Raw genomic sequence first — 16,984 nt, forward strand, 5'->3', positions numbered from 1 at the left:
ACATCTTACTATATGTAGTGAGTAGAATTGGGACCCCCAATGTTGAGACAGATGTTCAAGAGATGATGAACTACTAACATGTGGTAACTATGAATGTGATCTTCTGTGGAAATAGGGTGTTTGCAGATGTAATCACGTTAAAAAAAAAAGTGATTACTGGATTACGGCAGGCCCTAATTCAGTAACCTGTGTCTTCTAGGAAAAGGAGGAAGACACGGGAAAATGCCATGTGGAGATGAAGGCTATGGAGTAATGCCTATACAAGCCAAGGTTAATCAAGAATTGCCCGTGACCACCAGAAGTTAAGCGAGGCATGGAACAAGATCTCCCTCACAGATCCTACCAACACTGTGATTTTGAATTTCTGGCCTCCAGAGCTTTAAGATAATAAATTCCTGTTGTTTTAAGCCACCACTTTGTGGTAATTTATTACAGCTCCTCTGGGAAACAATGAACTGTTTTAAGTCCTGAAAAAGAATCGCAGAGGTGACTCCAAAATCTTTTTCTATATACAGAATGTAGCACTCAAGCAAGGACTTATGAAAAGGGCCTTGCTAACTTGCGAATAGTGGGAAACTATCTGGGAATGTAAACTTATTTTCTTCCAGAATACGTTTAATGGTGCACTGCCTGAGTAGCCAAAATAAGGGCTACTGCACTATCACTTAAATTCTTTGGAGTCTTTACTTCACTTGAGAGCTACCGTGAAATATTTCCCAAAGAATAACACCACTTAAGGATTGATGAAGCAGCTGACAAACTACTAATAGTGACAGAACTTGAGCTCCATATCCAGATTACTGATTTAGGGACTACTATATGGCTTCACCAACATGGATTCATTCACCACGGGAATCCTTACACACAGTCTAGTCAAAATGACCATTATTAATCCCCACAGTACAAATACTGAAAGACACCTCGATATAAATATGAGAGTTTATATATATGTCACATGTGAGCCTTCTGGCTTTATAACGAATATTGGAGAAAACAGTCCGGATTCCCCCTTAAGTTATATTTTCTTGAATAAGGCAGAAATGCAATGAAGAGAAATCAACTAAAGAGTAGAAAATTAACCAATTCCACAGGAAAGAATTACTTAATATCTTCTATTTAAATTCAAACTTCTATTCATTTCCCCATGTGCTCTAACAAGAAAAAGAAATTCCTTAAATTTGGGGGGATATATAAATATATAGCAGGCTTTTATACCATACCTGATTAATCAATTCAGTTAATGGTGTGACTATAATACTCCACATTCTCCAGAGATGCTCCTTGTTTTCCAACTGCTTTGCATTTTGATTAATAACATTTAAAACAGAGTCACTGAAAGCTAGTGGTGAAGTTGGACCAGAAAGAACACAACCTACAAGTGTCTCCAGATTAAGAAAAAACCTGAAGAAAAAATTTTGAACCACACATTAACCTGTACTTTTTGCCAAAATACATTAATTACACTGTAACAAAATTCTAAACATAACTGACATGGAAAGAAGGAATGCATGTAAAATCTTATTTTTGATTTTTTTAATTTTAAAAAAATTTGATATAGTATGTTAACTCAAAAGAATCTTGTTCATCACATAACCATCTTTCCAAGATAAACACAAATATTTTCAGTTTAAATTACCTCTCATCTTCTATACCATATTCCAAGAAATTACTGTTGAAAATTAATTGAATTAGGAACAAAGCAGGAGTTCCCTAAAAAAAGATGAGAATGTAGTCAATCTTCTTGTTACAAAGAGTGCAATCTTGTTACACTTGTTTTCTACAATCAATTATGTGAAGCTTGATCCTTTTAAGCTTGAGAAATTTAACTTCTGACATTACTTAGGATATGACAAAAAAAGATAGCAAATATATTTCCATAAACCACACATAAAAATCAAGCTCTTTATACTTTAATATAGCTGTTCCACCCACATTGAGAAATGCTGAGGGATTCCAGATATACAAAGAATGCTAACTTAAAACGTGCTGGACCAACAATACCTATATTCTGCAGATATTAAGTACATTTCACCATGATTAAGCTCAGTACGTTTAGTAATGAGCTTCCAAAGTTTGTCAGAGTAATCAGCACTACTATTTCGTTAAAGGAAATAGAAACCCTTTATAATCCCTGAAAACAGTTCCATTAATAGTGCCATATTTAATTCTTTACATTAATCTATTACTGTCTATCAATTTTGTCTTTTAACATCAGCATATCCAAATCTAATTTAATTCTCTCAAAATTTTACCATCCAAGTCTCACTATTTTAAGAAAAGGAAATCATAGAACTTTTTTGGGGGGAGGCTAATTTTAATCATATCATTACATCTGAGATACTTGCATTCAGAATATCCATATTAGCAACCTGATATGCTGGTGAACCTAATACTTTCTGAGGAAGTCCTTTAACTGTAATTTCCATGAGGACCTAAGGAAAGATAAAATGTTTTACTATAGGTTAGCCATAAAAACACTACTTTACTTAATAAAAATCTAGTAGTACTTACAGCATTTTTAAGTTTATTACAACATTCACTAAATACACCCTCATTAGTTCAAAAACTTCAAAAACAGTAATGTTTGTATATTAATGTGAATACATTTGCATTAGTTTAAAAAAGTTCAAATACAGAAATATACAAAATAAAATGATAAAGTCCTTTGTTTCCAGGGATAGTCAATGTGATCAGTTTTGAGTTTATTTTTCTAGACCATATAAATTTTCACATATATAAGTATACCAAGGAACATTACCTTCCTGGGTTGGCTGCCATATTCTTTTACACCATTAGCAATATTATACTGTGAGATACTATGGAACTGACCTTCTTCATCTGATTGTTTGTACTGAGTACTCACATCAGTACGTGTAGACACATTCTTAACTGCTGTATGAATGTGTAGTTTATGCAAACATTTTTCTATTAATGCCCTTTAAGGCTGTTTCTATCCTTTTATACTACAAAAAGAAATTCTTCGATGAATTATGTACTTACTAGTGCCTGAAGCAAATTATTTCTAAGGATTGCTAGCTAGGAGCTGTGTCTAAGACACACCTCTCAAATGTGACAGAGCTTACCAAACTGCTGTCCAAAAATATTACTATACCCATATTAATCTGGACTATATATAGTGACATAATACGACAAAAAGAGTTATGTTAGTGAAAACATGCATTCACATATACTCATTTGAAGCAGACACTAATGAGAATAATGAACGGCATTTGTTAACTCCTTTTGTTACTGGCCCACAGTGCTCTGCATGTATCAATTCATTTAGTGATAAACACTGTGTTTTCTCTTTACAAAGAGATAAGAGTAGATAAATTGCCCAACTGCACTCAGCTAATAAATAATTAGGCTGACATTCAACCTAGTCAGCTCCAGAGCCTTTGCTACTTAACCACTATGCCCTACTGCCGTGATACACACTGTGACGGTACTCTGGAAACACTTAGAACTTACACAAGGAAGGGTATAGTTTCCTTCATCTGCAGCTTATTTTGGGAGATTTATTACTACAAAAAGTATATTTAATTATCTTTTCCTTTCTCTACTATATAGGATAAAAAAGATGTTTAATACCAAAGTCATTGTGTTGGTTAAAAAGGCGTTCATTTAAAACAAAAAGTTCCACAACATTACCACCAGATTTTCAAAAAAATGTGCAAAGTAGCAATCAGTGGAGTTTAGCAATCTTATCATAAAATTAGTATTCATCTGAGTTTCTTCAGTTCAAGTTTCATATCCTTCACTCCATTTTCTGTGTAGCTTATATTTTTTTTATCACACTGGAAAATTTTTATAGTTGCCATCATAGCCATTTACTTTATTAAGGTTTCAAATGACTCTAAAGTCAATGAATAGCATTTATTACAGGGTCAAACTGCTGATAAATACTTGAATGCTTTCCTAAATCCTGGTGTGTGCAAGAATCTTTAACAGAAAATTCAATTTCAGAGTGTTTTTTAAACTCCAACATATAGGTATTATACTTACCAGTGTTTTCGATACAGGAAATACTTCTGATTTCACTATGGCTTCCAAAGATTTTAATAAAAGAGTCAAAACTTCAGAACCCGGTCTCTCTTTTTTGTTACCTATAAACAAGCAAAAAGAGGGGTGTACTTTTAAACATACAAGTACTTTTAGGGGTAAAAATATACACTTATGAACTATGAGAATTAATTTTTTACTAAATCAAGAAAGTGCTTTGTTTAAAAGTAAAGTCTGGAAGATATGTTTCAAAAAGATTTTAAAATAAATTTTATATATTCAAGCCAAACAATTCACCGAGTGCTAGTAAGTCAATGAATCAATATTATAGTACTTACCTGATTCAACAACTGACTTCACCAAGCTAATTAGTTCCTTCCAAATAGCACTGACAACTGCATCTGTCAAAAAAAAAAGTAACGAAACAGATATAACTAAAGGCACCCACTTTCATCCTTATACTAAAGAAATATATTGAGCAATAATTTAGAATATAATTCTCCTTGTAATCAGTTTATAAAACCCTATCACTTCATTGTTAAAGAAATGTGTTTTTTCCAAAGGACTGAAACATATTAGCACTGTTTTTTAAAAGGACTAACATATTAGCACTGGGTCATGTAACTACAGTTAATTATTTTCTTTTTTTCATCATCTGTATTTTCTCTATTGAACAACTTTAACTTTTTAGACAAGGAAAAACAAGGTTCAGAAGGATACCTGAAAACTATTAGAAAAAAATTTCCCTGCCAGTTAAATAGCAAACTATTTTATGTATGAAATTTCTCCTCTTCATTTGATAGGCTATAGATCACGGGAGTTTAGGTGTAGATGTTAGTGCAATAGCGCCTGGGACTGAATCACAGCTCTACCACTTACTGGGACTTTGCACAAGTTATTTACTTCTCTGCACAACGGAATTTCCTTATCTGTAAAACTAACATAGGAGGTTACTATAGGCATTAAATGAATTATATGTAGAGCTCTTGCAGCACAATCTAGCCAAAAGGTGGCACCATATAAATATTTGCTATTTTATTTGCTTTTTAAACAAATAATTTTAAAAAATTCTTAAAATATTTACCAGAAGCATCTTTTCCAACTGCAACAAAGCTATCATGAACAGCACTGATAAGTGTATTTGCATATTTGGAAAAAAAAGAAGAGCTGCTGATTAACGGATGTTCAAGTGGCTCTAAAAGAGGGAGGGAAAGAGACAATTATGCAAAACAAACGCTTTATGAAATCAACTTCTCAATATAAAATTTTAGGTGGTCTGACATGTTTTGTATTAAAGACATACTTATTTCATACAGAATTACACAATACATTGGCTATGGGGAAAATAACACCTCTCACTCAACCCAATATACTATGTTCTGAACTATTTTAATAACTGAAATATTTTTAAAACAAGTACCTAAGTTCAATACAAGTTTGTTTTGCTTAGCAAAATTCAAAACTTCTGGACCCAACAAAAAATGAAGTAACATTTCAAGTCCTAAGAGTTGAATTGAGGGGATTGTGGCCATTCCACTAAAATTCGAACTCAAGTTCATCCGGGTAGTTACAGAGGCTCCATATGGGGAAGAACCTTTAAAACAAACAAATGAGAAGGTAAGTTACGTAAGCTTACATTAGCTATCGAAACTACTAGTTTTTAAATTCTTTCAATAAAATATACCTTTAAAAGTAAATAGTGTATTTCTCAAATAAAAGTTGAAAGTTTTTCTTTAAAACCCACAACAGAGTTCCAATTAATCCTAATTAGGTTAGGAACAAGATTAGTGTCACACACCATTAAAGTGAATGTAATTCTCAGGCATTAATACATACCCTGAATTACTAATATGTGGGAATTCCTGAAACTTAAATATAAAAATATGGCTCAGAACAGCCAATAAAATAATAATAGAAAATACTTTTCTGTCAATGGTATACATACTAAGCCACATTTCTTACGTTTAAGATCTGTTGTCTTTAAGAATAGCTTGAAGATTCTGGTTCTGAAACAAATAGAACTGTCTGTAATGTACCTCACACACGTACTGGAAAAATGTTGATCTTTTCCTACTACAACAATGCAATTATAGCAGTAACATTAACACATACAGAAAACAGACTATCAAGAACATATAAGGAACTGGAAAGGAAAGACAAAATTATGAAGTGCTTCATTTTATGTAAATAACACTGAGCAAAGCCTTCACTCCAAGAATTTTGTAAAAAAAATAAAAAACAAGTATGTCTCTTACCTTTGTTTATAGGGGTCATAGGACTTAAGCCTGGAGAAATAGCTATACGAGATGAACTGCCTTGAAGTGAAGTATTACAATCAATGTTTATTGTGCTTTGAATTAGAGGCACACAAACCTGTTAGGGTAATAAAAGAAAGTATCTGTAAACTGCATAATTTTCTTTTTTTTAGTCTTGCATGATATAGTTAAATTTCTTTAAGCAGTTTAAATTCTTTTAATATGTTGAATTTTATTGGCTTTTTCAATGCATAAGCGAAAACTGAAATCTGGAAAAGTGAAAGTTGTTATTGCTGTGTTTCCTTGAAAGTAAGACCTGAAAATAGGCCTTAGCGTGATTTTTCAGGATGACATCCCCTGAACATAAGCCCTAATGCGTCTTTTGGAGCAAAAATTAATATAAGACCCGGTCTTATTTTCGGGGAAACACGGTATAACAGTATTTGCCTGACATGCATACTATCTATCAATTTCAGTTCTAAATTCCAGATGGAAAATGATACGCATGATTTTTGCAAGAAAAATTTATCCGAGTTTTAGTGCTATTGGTAGACAGACTCACTGTAAACTTTTTAAAAACACACTAAAAAATATGAACTAAAACAACTTCAAACTCTTTTCTAAGATCATTTTAGTACCAGTCAAATCTAGCCAATGAATAAATTATGCCAATAAATTTCACACAACTGGGTAAGATTAGCCTACTAGGACCTTATAATGGTAGAATTTGAAATAATTATGATCCCGATTATACATTACTATCAATGTACTATTTCAATTAGTTCATATTCTATTAAGTTTAAAAGTCTTATTAACGTATTCAAAATTCAAAATTTAAAAAGAACTTGCTAAAAAAAAAATCAAGTATATTTAAAGCCCCCTTGCCAAGAATACACTCAGTGCTTATCAGTTATTCATACAGACTAGAAGACAAGGACTAAGGACTATACCCAACAGTAAAATGTACTCCAAGATGCAAGATAAGCAATAAAGAAATTAAAAAGATAAGAAGTTATCAGAGCTGTCCATTTTTACTTAACTGTAAAAAAATTCAGAAACCAAGGATGTATTAATTGCAAAAACAAGGAGGTATAGATAAGATTAAGCCTTACAGATAAATGCCAACAAGGATATAAAAATCCAAAGGAATTTGTAAACCCATTTTTAACAGTATTGAAAAGCCATGATAGGATTGAAATGATTATAAAAAATACAAAAAATAAGAATCCAATTTTGTATCTACCCAGTGTAGCACTTGACTTCTATTTCGGTTATATTCTAGGCCCTGTGAAATGCCTTTTTAGAAATCTTTCATAATGTCTCTCAAGTAAGAATGGGTATTTGAGTGCTTGCTGATTGAAAAGACTTTAGAGGCTCCTTTTCAGACAACTGGAGACTATCCTTTAAGGGAAACGAACTCAAATTCTATGCCAGGAGAAAAAAAAAGATCTTTTATACATTGTGGCCTGCTAACACAGCAATAACACTGAAATATTAGATTTAAGAATATATTTGGAAAAGTATTATAGTCAACACTTGTAATGTTACCTGTTCAAAATTAGCAGGCAGATGAGGTCCAAGTCTCATTAATAAATACCACCAGACTTCTAGTTTTGTTAGCGCTAGAGCTTCTGTTCTTACATGGATGGAACTCAACGGTTGCATTAACAATTTCAGTCTTTTCGCACTACATAGTATTTCTTTAAAAAAATGAAATAGGCACCCAGGTTAAAACACTTAAGAGCTAAAGATCAAATTTTAAGAATGAGTGTGCAATAGTCTTGTTTTATCATAGCAAGAGAATAGATTTTTTTAAAAAAAATTCTTTTTTTTGAAATCACCAGCTCTTGCCATTCCACCCAAAATTTCCACTTGACAAACTCCAGTACAGCTAGACCACAACACTTCAGAAAGTAACAACAAAAAAAGGAATAAGTGATATTTATTAAATGCTGTGTGCCAGGGGTGATTTTCCCATAAAAATTAAATCCAATTCTTTAAACGAAATATTTGTATCAAAAGTGTGTACTACATGTGAGACTGGGGATATATTAAAAAAACAGTCTATGCTCAAGTAACCTATCAAACCTTGACAGATTTTTGAAACATCTAAGCCACGTATTTGGTGAAATGACATTCAACATTTCTTACAACTATTCTGCCACTTCACTTTCAATTAACCCTTCTGTAAGAAATAAAGTTAGACCACTGTGGAAACAAATTCTCTAATCCTTTTTGAACTCCTACTTATGATTGGAACTCCACAATAAAATCCCTATTGCAAGATTGCCAATTGCCATACAATAATCCATTCTCTTAGTTACAAGACCTGCTTTCACTCAGGATAGTAATGGGTGCACAATTTTGACTTCTTATCTAGTCTCCTCTTTAGCTATTCTACCCAATGAAATTTAAGTGGCAGTGTATACAGAATTTCTGGAATGCTCATGATAGATAGTTGGCTCAGCTAGGAAGAAGTTCATTTCTGCTCTTCTGCCTTCCCTCCTTTCCGTAGTCTGCAACTAAGGCACACTGAAGATGACAGAAAGACAGATATCTGATTCCTTAATGACTCTGTGGATCCAGTCACAGGCTCTATAGCTCTGGCCTTAATCTTCTGTAAGCCACTCCTCTTTTATGCTTTAACACTCAGCCATGTATAATTCCAACAGATTTAGTCCTGAACATTGCTTATAGTTCATAAGCAACAACAACACAACAACAAAGGGGACTTTCCAATTAAAATTGGTGCCTGGCAATGCACTTTATCAGTATTTTCAATAAAATTATAGTTAATGCAAATAATCACCTTATAAAACACATTAAAAAGAGGAAGAAAAGAGATTAATGATCTGACAGGGGAATGATCCTAATGATCCTCTGACAGGAGAAAATGAAAAATCAACATTACTTAGCAGATCTGGTAAATATACAGTGTCAATTATACCTAAGATTAATTACCCAGTTAAGTAGGTACTAATACTGACCCACTTTGGGGCCAAATACTCTTTCTTGTATATCTACCAAATACCTCCAGGGAATACTAGGAGGATATGATTAAAGTAAATCAAAAGGAATCACCACTTCTATATATTAATGTTAACTCACTATTATTAGGTACAGTTCCAAAGGTCCTGAAAGAAAAAAGTTCATCAGTCACTGATATTTTTATTCCATAACAATCACAATTGTTTTCTATCATCTATTGGCTATGTGACCCTGGATAAATTATTTAATTTCTCCAAAACCGTAATAAAACCATCTCAGGTCTATTGTGATGATTAAATGAGATAAAGTGCTCCACCAAGTGTTGGCACATTCTAAGAAAGCCACAATGTTATTTTGTCACTTTGTGTTTTTTTTTGAAATAGCTTACATTTTACATCTGTGATTTTCAGTAATGCCTAGCCTTTGAATTGTGTTTTTAGCTATAAATTTATTCCCTTGAAAAAAAGATATTAAATAACAAGGTTAAGTATCAATATAAACTAATCAGAAAAGCTTTTCTCATCTTGCTTAAATAAAAGTCATTTTAAAAAATCAAAATTCTAAAATATTACTTACCAGGATTTAAAGCAAAATTATCTATTAAACTCTTCCAAGCAATAAAAGCTATTTTTTTAATTATGGGTGCTCCACTACGAAATCCCAGTTCTTCCAGCTGTAATAGAGAATTAATGAAACTCCCACTTCGATGCAAGGTCTAAAAAGGAAAAATCATTAAAAAGTTATTCACCTGCCTGAAACAATACATACAGCAGAATTATGATTCATTGGTCTAATTCAGGTTTAGCTATGTAAAGTCTTAGGAATTTAAAATTTCAAAAAATATTCCGTATGAATTCTGTATACACATCCAACATTCAAGATTACAAAATAGAAAGCTCCATGAAGCAGATAATATATAACGCAGAACATTTCTAAACAGAGAAAATTAGGAAGATAAGATAAATCCCAAATTTAACCAACATAATATCAAAAAGTGTATCTATATTAAAAAAACAGAATATTAAAGAAAAAACAAGAAATGTTGAACCCTAAAACTAATAAAAACAGTATTTTCAAATATACTGAAAGAGGCAGGAAAAATGGTTAAGGGGAAAATGGATAAATGACAGGTATACATGAATCCCAAGAGGAAAAGTGCATAGAAAGATAAAATATTAACAGTCATAAGTGGCTATAAACCACATATAATCTGAAGAATATAAATAATAACAAACAAAAGAAACCCTGGCTTAGAAAATCACAGTGAAGCCACAAGACAGCTACTAGAGCTAATAAAATCAATTCAACAATGTTGCAGCGTACAAGATCAACACACAAAAATCAGTTGTGTCTCTACACATCGGCAACAATCTGAAAAGGAAGTTAGGAACGCAATTCCATTTACAATAGCACCTAAAATTACTTAAGAGATAAATCTAATCAAGGAGGAGAACGATTTATGCAATAAAGGCTATAAGGCATTGCTGAAAGAAATTTAAAGAGACCTAAATAAGTAGTAAACTATCCCATGTAGATGGGTAGAAAGATTTATTATCATTAAAAGGTCAATATTACCCAAAGCAATCTACAGATTCAACACAATCTCTCTCAAAATTCCAACAGCCTTTTCAAAGAAAAGTCAATCCTAAAATTCAATATGGAATTGCAAAGAGCTCCAAATAGCCAAAATCAATTTTGGAAAAAAAACCATAAAATAAAGGCGGAGGACTCACACTTCTTTGACTTCCAAACTTACTACAGAACTACAGTAATTAAAACATATGGTAGTGGTACAAGGACAAACAGAACAATGGAATAGAGAAGCCTTAAAAGTAAACCCTTGTATATACTGTCAACTGATGTTTTACAAGGGTGCCTGGACCATTCAATAAGGGAAACACAGTCTATTCAACAAACAGTGTTAGGAAAATTGAATATTCACATGGAAAAGAAAAATGCCGGACCCTTCCTTGCCCTATATACAAGAACAAACTCAAAATGGATCAAAGATCAGAATTTATGAACTAAAACTATAAAATTCCTAGAAAAAACATAGGGAATATTCATGACACTGGATTTGGCAACAACTTCTTGGATATGACACTAAAAGCACATTCAATGATACTATCAAAAAAGCGAAGAGAAAAAAAAGCAAAAACAACCTACACTATGGGAAACATACTTGCAAATCATGTTTCTGATAAAGGATCGATGTGGTGCATGCCTGTGTACTGTTGATTCACTAACACTGATCTCATGGCCAACAGCATTCTAACGCATGCCTGGACAACCCATCATGCCTCTAACACCCATCTTTTCTCCATAAGGCACATCAGTCTTCCTGTACTTTGGAAACATAGACGGCACTTCAGCACTACGCTTAGGCCTGTGTACTGTTGATTCACTAACACTGATCTCATGGCCAACAGCATTCTAACGCATGCCTGGACAACCCATCATGCCTCTAACACCCATCTTTTCTCCATAAGGCACATCAGTCTTCCTGTACTTTGGAAACATAGACGGCACTTCAGCACTACGCTTAGGGGCCATTAAAAATCACCAAGAAAAAACACAAAATGTCAAAAACGTGGCACTATATGAATCATGAAAAGGACATTTGTTTAAAGGACACTGAGAGCTGAAACAAAAAGAGCAGAGCATAATCTTACTCGATGTCAGCTGGGAACATATGCACTGGGGAACTCAAATTTTTTTGCCACTCTACATGTCTGTTATACACACTAGTAATAACTTTAGGAAATTATATAGCACAGGAATGTATGTTCGCTTTACAAATAAATTTTAGTGAGCAGGTGAATTGGTATATATGGAATGACGAATGAGAATTGACTATACTATGTAGAATTAAGAAATGAAAGGGTCTGGCATGTAATACTGTGATCTGCTCTTTAACTGTGGACTTACCTTCCCAAGAAGTTTGACAAACAAAGGCCATAATTTTAAAACGTAAGTCTCATTTTTACTCATAAATAGCTTTTGGAGTTCTGAAAGTAATTTCTGCAAATAAAAGCAAAAATATTTACCAAAAGGACTCTTGAAAAGAAAAAAAAAAATGTATTATCAAATTGGCTGATTGTCTCAGCCAAAAAATGTTTACCCAAATAATACCCAATGTTTTATTAGGGAAACTTGCATGCATATAGGAAAGCTAAGAGTTTTATAATAAACGTCCAAATATGAATACATTAACATTTTACCGTGTTTCCCCGAAAATAAGACCTAGCTAGACCATCAGCTCTAATGCGTCTTTTGGAGCAAAAATTAATATAAGACCTGGTCTTATATAAGACCCGACTTTGTAATAAAATAAGACCGGGTTTTACATTAATTTTTGCTCTAAAAGATGCATTAGAGCTGATGGTCCGGCTAGGTCTTACTTTCAGGGAAACACAGTAGTATGCTTATCTTATCACATATCTGGCCATTCTTCCATCTATCAATCCAGCTTAATTTTTTATCTACCAATATTCGTTCCTCTAAAAACTCCAGCATGCATATCATTAAATAAAGTTCAAATGATAATGTTTTAACTTCTCACTCTAGTTAACTTTAAAAATACATTAATAGCTTCATGGATAACATACCTGAGAAAATTTTAGTTCAAATTTGTAAAGAATTTTACATATGCTCTTAAAAAATAAACTTACCAGCGTAAAAAAAAAACTTAAAGACAAGGGAGACACTTTATTAGACTCCAAATATAATCATGGAGTAATTTTAAAAAATGAACAAACAAAACCCCAGGTTTTAGAATCTGGAAGGCTCCCTTGCTGCCTGCATTATTATGGTATCCCCTGGTTTCCCTGCTCCTATTCAATCCCCTCTAGTGTTCTCTCGATATAGCCAGAGGGATCTCTTTAAAACCTGTGTCAGTACATAATCACTCCTGGCCTCAAACCTTCAAATATGGTTTTCAATGTAACACAAGTGAAAACCAAATGCCTTACAATGACCCCCAAGGCCCTATATGATTTGGCCCTGCTTCGCTGAAATCATCTCCTACTCCCCTCACCTTCACTCTCATTATCATACTGCCCAGTGTTCACTGAACACAACCATCAGACTGGGGCCGTTTGCTCTCATGGTTCCTCCATATAGCTAACTCCTGCATCGTCTTCAAATCACTATTCAAATATCCCATTTGTTTTTCTTCCCTGACCGCCTCATCCTTCCTCCCCAATGACACACTCCATCCAGTCCCTGCTGTTCTCCATAATCCTCATCACTTAGTTACTACGTGCTTCATTATCTCCCCCATTAGAAAATAAGCTCCACAAGTTCTCTTTGTTAATATACACTGGTATGGTCAGTGTCTAAAACAATGCCCAGAATATAACAGGTGCTGGATAAACACTTGTTATAAGAACAAAGGCTGAAAACCTAAAGCCCAATAACTAGGAAATTATGCACACTAGATGCACTTATGTACATTAAATTTGTATCTATTGGGATTATGCTACCATCACCGAAATGGCACTGAACTAGTTAATGCTCGCCCTTTTCCAACAATGCAATCCCTTTCAATCACCATTCATTGGGGATGAAGTAAAATGCCTGGACCATAGTAATGCTGAATAGACAGTTTCTCCCCTCATTGCAATGTAGGAACAGTATGCCTACACTAACTTAAGCCATTCTTTGTTTTAATTCAAAGAGGAATTTCCTAGACCATAGTACATTTACTCCAACATGAGCCCTAAGCTTGATGCAGAACATTACAATGCAGTCCCCAAAAATTCCTTACATAAAGTAATACTTACAGTAGTCATAAGCTGCTCCGTGATAGGTGCTATTTCTTGTTGTTTCTGAAGCAACAACGGCATTCCCATCTCTAGAGCAGTAGCTCCCCGCAAATGTACCTTTTGGGCTGAATGAACCACTAAAGGTATGACCAGTTTTGCCCACCTAATTGACTCTTCTCCCATTTGAACTGGGGCTTGTTCAATTAACCTGTAATAGAAAAATGAATGAATAAATGAATTCGACTTCACCTTCTGTATCTAAACTACCAGGAAAATAAGCAACACACAGAAATATGCATCGTTTAATCCATTTACTTTAGAATATACATATGTATATATATACATATATATATATACATACGTGCAAAAAATATCTAAGTTTTAGATTTCTGTACTATTTTTATAAATTTTTAAAATAACATTTTGTCTTCATATTGAAATTTCTAAATACTAATGATTTTATACAATTAAATTCAATGTTCTCATAGGAAACGACAGCCAGAGAACTATGATATAATGTGAGTATCAATCAGGGCATCAAAACACTAAGTAGTTAAAGCAAAGAGCAAACTACTAAAGAAAACTTTAAAACAGAGGTAAGACAAAGCGTATCAATAAATAGTTTGTGCTGTTAGCATGTCCATTACAAAGAACAGGAATGGGGAGGAAGGTAGGGGATTTTCTTATTCTCCCATCTGCTGCTAGGCACTGTTAATAACTTCTTAAATACCCCCTACAGCTCGCCTGGGAGTCTACATTATTTTTTAAACTCTTGCAAAAGCTGTAACAGAAATAATTTTTAAAACCAGAACTGTGTTAGGAGCGGCTTAACCAAGACTTGATTTTTTTAAGACTAACTCAGTAAAAATAAGCAAAGAAACTTACTAACTAATGCACATGGACTTCCTTCTTCTTCCTGTTACCTTTTCTCGAGACTTTTAGTCTAGAAGACTTTTCCTTCTTTTAATGTCTAACTCAAATTTAAGTCCCAAAAGTCCACCCATTGAAGTAAATTCTAAATTTACTGACACTATTCTTCCAATGTACACAGCATCCAAATTCATACCTTATGATAACATTTAATGCTTCATAATCAACAACAGCAGAACGCATCTCTCCTTTATTAAATATTACTTCTAATGAATCAATTATATTGGATACCTAAAAGACAGAACCAAATAAATACAAATCAAGTAAGCCTGAATTTTTTAAATGGTGTATAGTTAAGACATATATAAAAACTGTACTCACTGCTTTGCCAACAACTTCAGTGGGAAATGTCTGCTTGGATATCACCCAAAGTGCCCTGGTACGTACATTTTTGTCTGAACTCTTAACAATATCACTCAATTTTGAAAGCAGTCCTCGAATGTTTGTCTCTGAAAAACAAGCAGCTTTAATAATGCAGAACAGTTTACATCCTTTAAAATCTCAAACATAAAAATAAAAATAGAGAAACATACTATACTCTTTACTGCAAAAAAATAAATGCATATCCAGAGAGAAGGACCAGAGAATCGATGCCGATTATCAAACTTCTTCCCAAAACACAGAAATAGCTAAGATGGGAAGGTATATTGAGAGAAAACAGATAGTAGGCTTCAAATCAGATATTTTGTACAACTGAAGCAATTTTATAGGTCTCGATAATAGGTTTGAACACACAAGACAATTTTGGGCAAGATATTATGAACTCTACATCACTGCTCCAAAATGAACTCTTACCTTTGTTGCTAACATTTATACATATAAAAAAGAACAAAAGAAAAAAGATGGTAACAACTTTCTGACATCTTTAGTCCCTATTCCCAATTTCTCCACTCTAAAGATCACCTCTCTAGGTCCTTTACTAACTACAGAGCAACAATTAAGATTAGTTGAAAACTTACGAACTATCATGTCCTGTGTTTTCCTTATTGCTTTTAGTTCCAAACCATCCCACTTACCACTACGTAAAAGAACTTTTTAATTCAGCATACTCCTTATGGCATATGCTTAGAGTAAATGACCATCTTAATTATTAACTTCCAAAGCTAATGTGTTTTACAAAGTTGTTTTCAGAGCAATTATTTTTAAATAGACTCATTTTCTTTTAAAGCAAATTTTATAATTAAAGTTAGAGCAATGCCTAAGAAAAAGAAATTTTCCAACGATGGTAATCTAAATATTTCTCAAAAGCAAATCCTAAACTGTTATGAAACTAAGAGGTAACAGTACTTTTAACAATATCAAAAGTTTATACTTACAAACTCCTAAAAATATTAAGTCAAACTACCTGATAATCCTGTAGCAATTTTGGGATTATACAAGCAAAACCCCAATGCTTGTAGAGCAGCACAACTGAGCTCTGAGTTTTGACTGGAAATGTGGGTCTACAAAAAAAAATAAAAATCACATTTGTTACAAATGAGTAGATTGTGAATCAACTTGAAGAGCAAAATTTGATTAAAAAACAAAATTACATTTTAATACAATCAATGAACAAATCTTTGAAAGTAGATAAAGTAGGAGTAAGATAAGGAAGCCATGTATATAGCTTAGCAAAGGAAGAGGGAAACTAGATAGACATCAACTAAATAAAGAACATTTTTCTTAAAAGATAAACAACATCTCCACAGATCTGAAAGCAAAGATAAAGCAGCCAGTGGAAGATGCTAAAGACACTAGACAGGAAATAAATAATAGGAGCAAAGCCCTTCCAAAAGGTAAGCAAAAGACTCAAACACAAAAGCTGACAAACTAGCATTAGACTGACATTGCTAAGATAGAGAGAGGGAAGGGGTTGAAATGTAACATTACTAAGTATCTAAAGTGCTAGGAGACTTAAACATCTTTTTTTTTTTTTTTTTTGGTGGAAAGAAATGCAAATTTAGTCAGAATGCCGGCATTCTGTGAGTATGGTGGAACCTGTCCAAAATCCATCCCCCACATTATCTCAATCTTAAAAAAAAATCCCTGCTTCATAGACAGGAA

At 33.2% G+C, this 16,984-nt stretch overlaps 1 protein-coding gene across 3 annotated transcripts in view; it reads right to left on the reverse strand.

Moving 5' to 3' along the window:
- The window catches only part of RIF1 (replication timing regulatory factor 1), a 46,161-nt gene that overhangs the window by 25,074 nt on the left and 4,103 nt on the right, over positions 1-16,984 (reverse strand). For all 3 annotated transcript variants that reach the window (XM_033111808.1, XM_033111810.1, XM_033111807.1), the window contains exons 4-18: positions 16,287-16,383; positions 15,263-15,390; positions 15,078-15,172; positions 14,030-14,219; positions 12,174-12,266; positions 9,822-9,960; positions 7,806-7,957; positions 6,258-6,375; positions 5,423-5,596; positions 5,087-5,197; positions 4,341-4,403; positions 4,006-4,106; positions 2,346-2,432; positions 1,637-1,710; positions 1,221-1,401 (exon numbers count right to left, since the gene is read on the reverse strand). In XM_033111808.1, coding sequence (XP_032967699.1) covers positions 1,221-1,401; positions 1,637-1,710; positions 2,346-2,432; positions 4,006-4,106; positions 4,341-4,403; positions 5,087-5,197; positions 5,423-5,596; positions 6,258-6,375; positions 7,806-7,957; positions 9,822-9,960; positions 12,174-12,266; positions 14,030-14,219; positions 15,078-15,172; positions 15,263-15,390; positions 16,287-16,383 — 1,803 coding nt within the window. The remainder of the gene's footprint in view (positions 1-1,220; positions 1,402-1,636; positions 1,711-2,345; positions 2,433-4,005; positions 4,107-4,340; positions 4,404-5,086; positions 5,198-5,422; positions 5,597-6,257; positions 6,376-7,805; positions 7,958-9,821; positions 9,961-12,173; positions 12,267-14,029; positions 14,220-15,077; positions 15,173-15,262; positions 15,391-16,286; positions 16,384-16,984) is intronic.

This window comes from Rhinolophus ferrumequinum, chromosome 8, assembly GCF_004115265.2.
Source record: "Rhinolophus ferrumequinum isolate MPI-CBG mRhiFer1 chromosome 8, mRhiFer1_v1.p, whole genome shotgun sequence".
Taxonomy (NCBI): Eukaryota; Metazoa; Chordata; class Mammalia; order Chiroptera; family Rhinolophidae; genus Rhinolophus; species Rhinolophus ferrumequinum.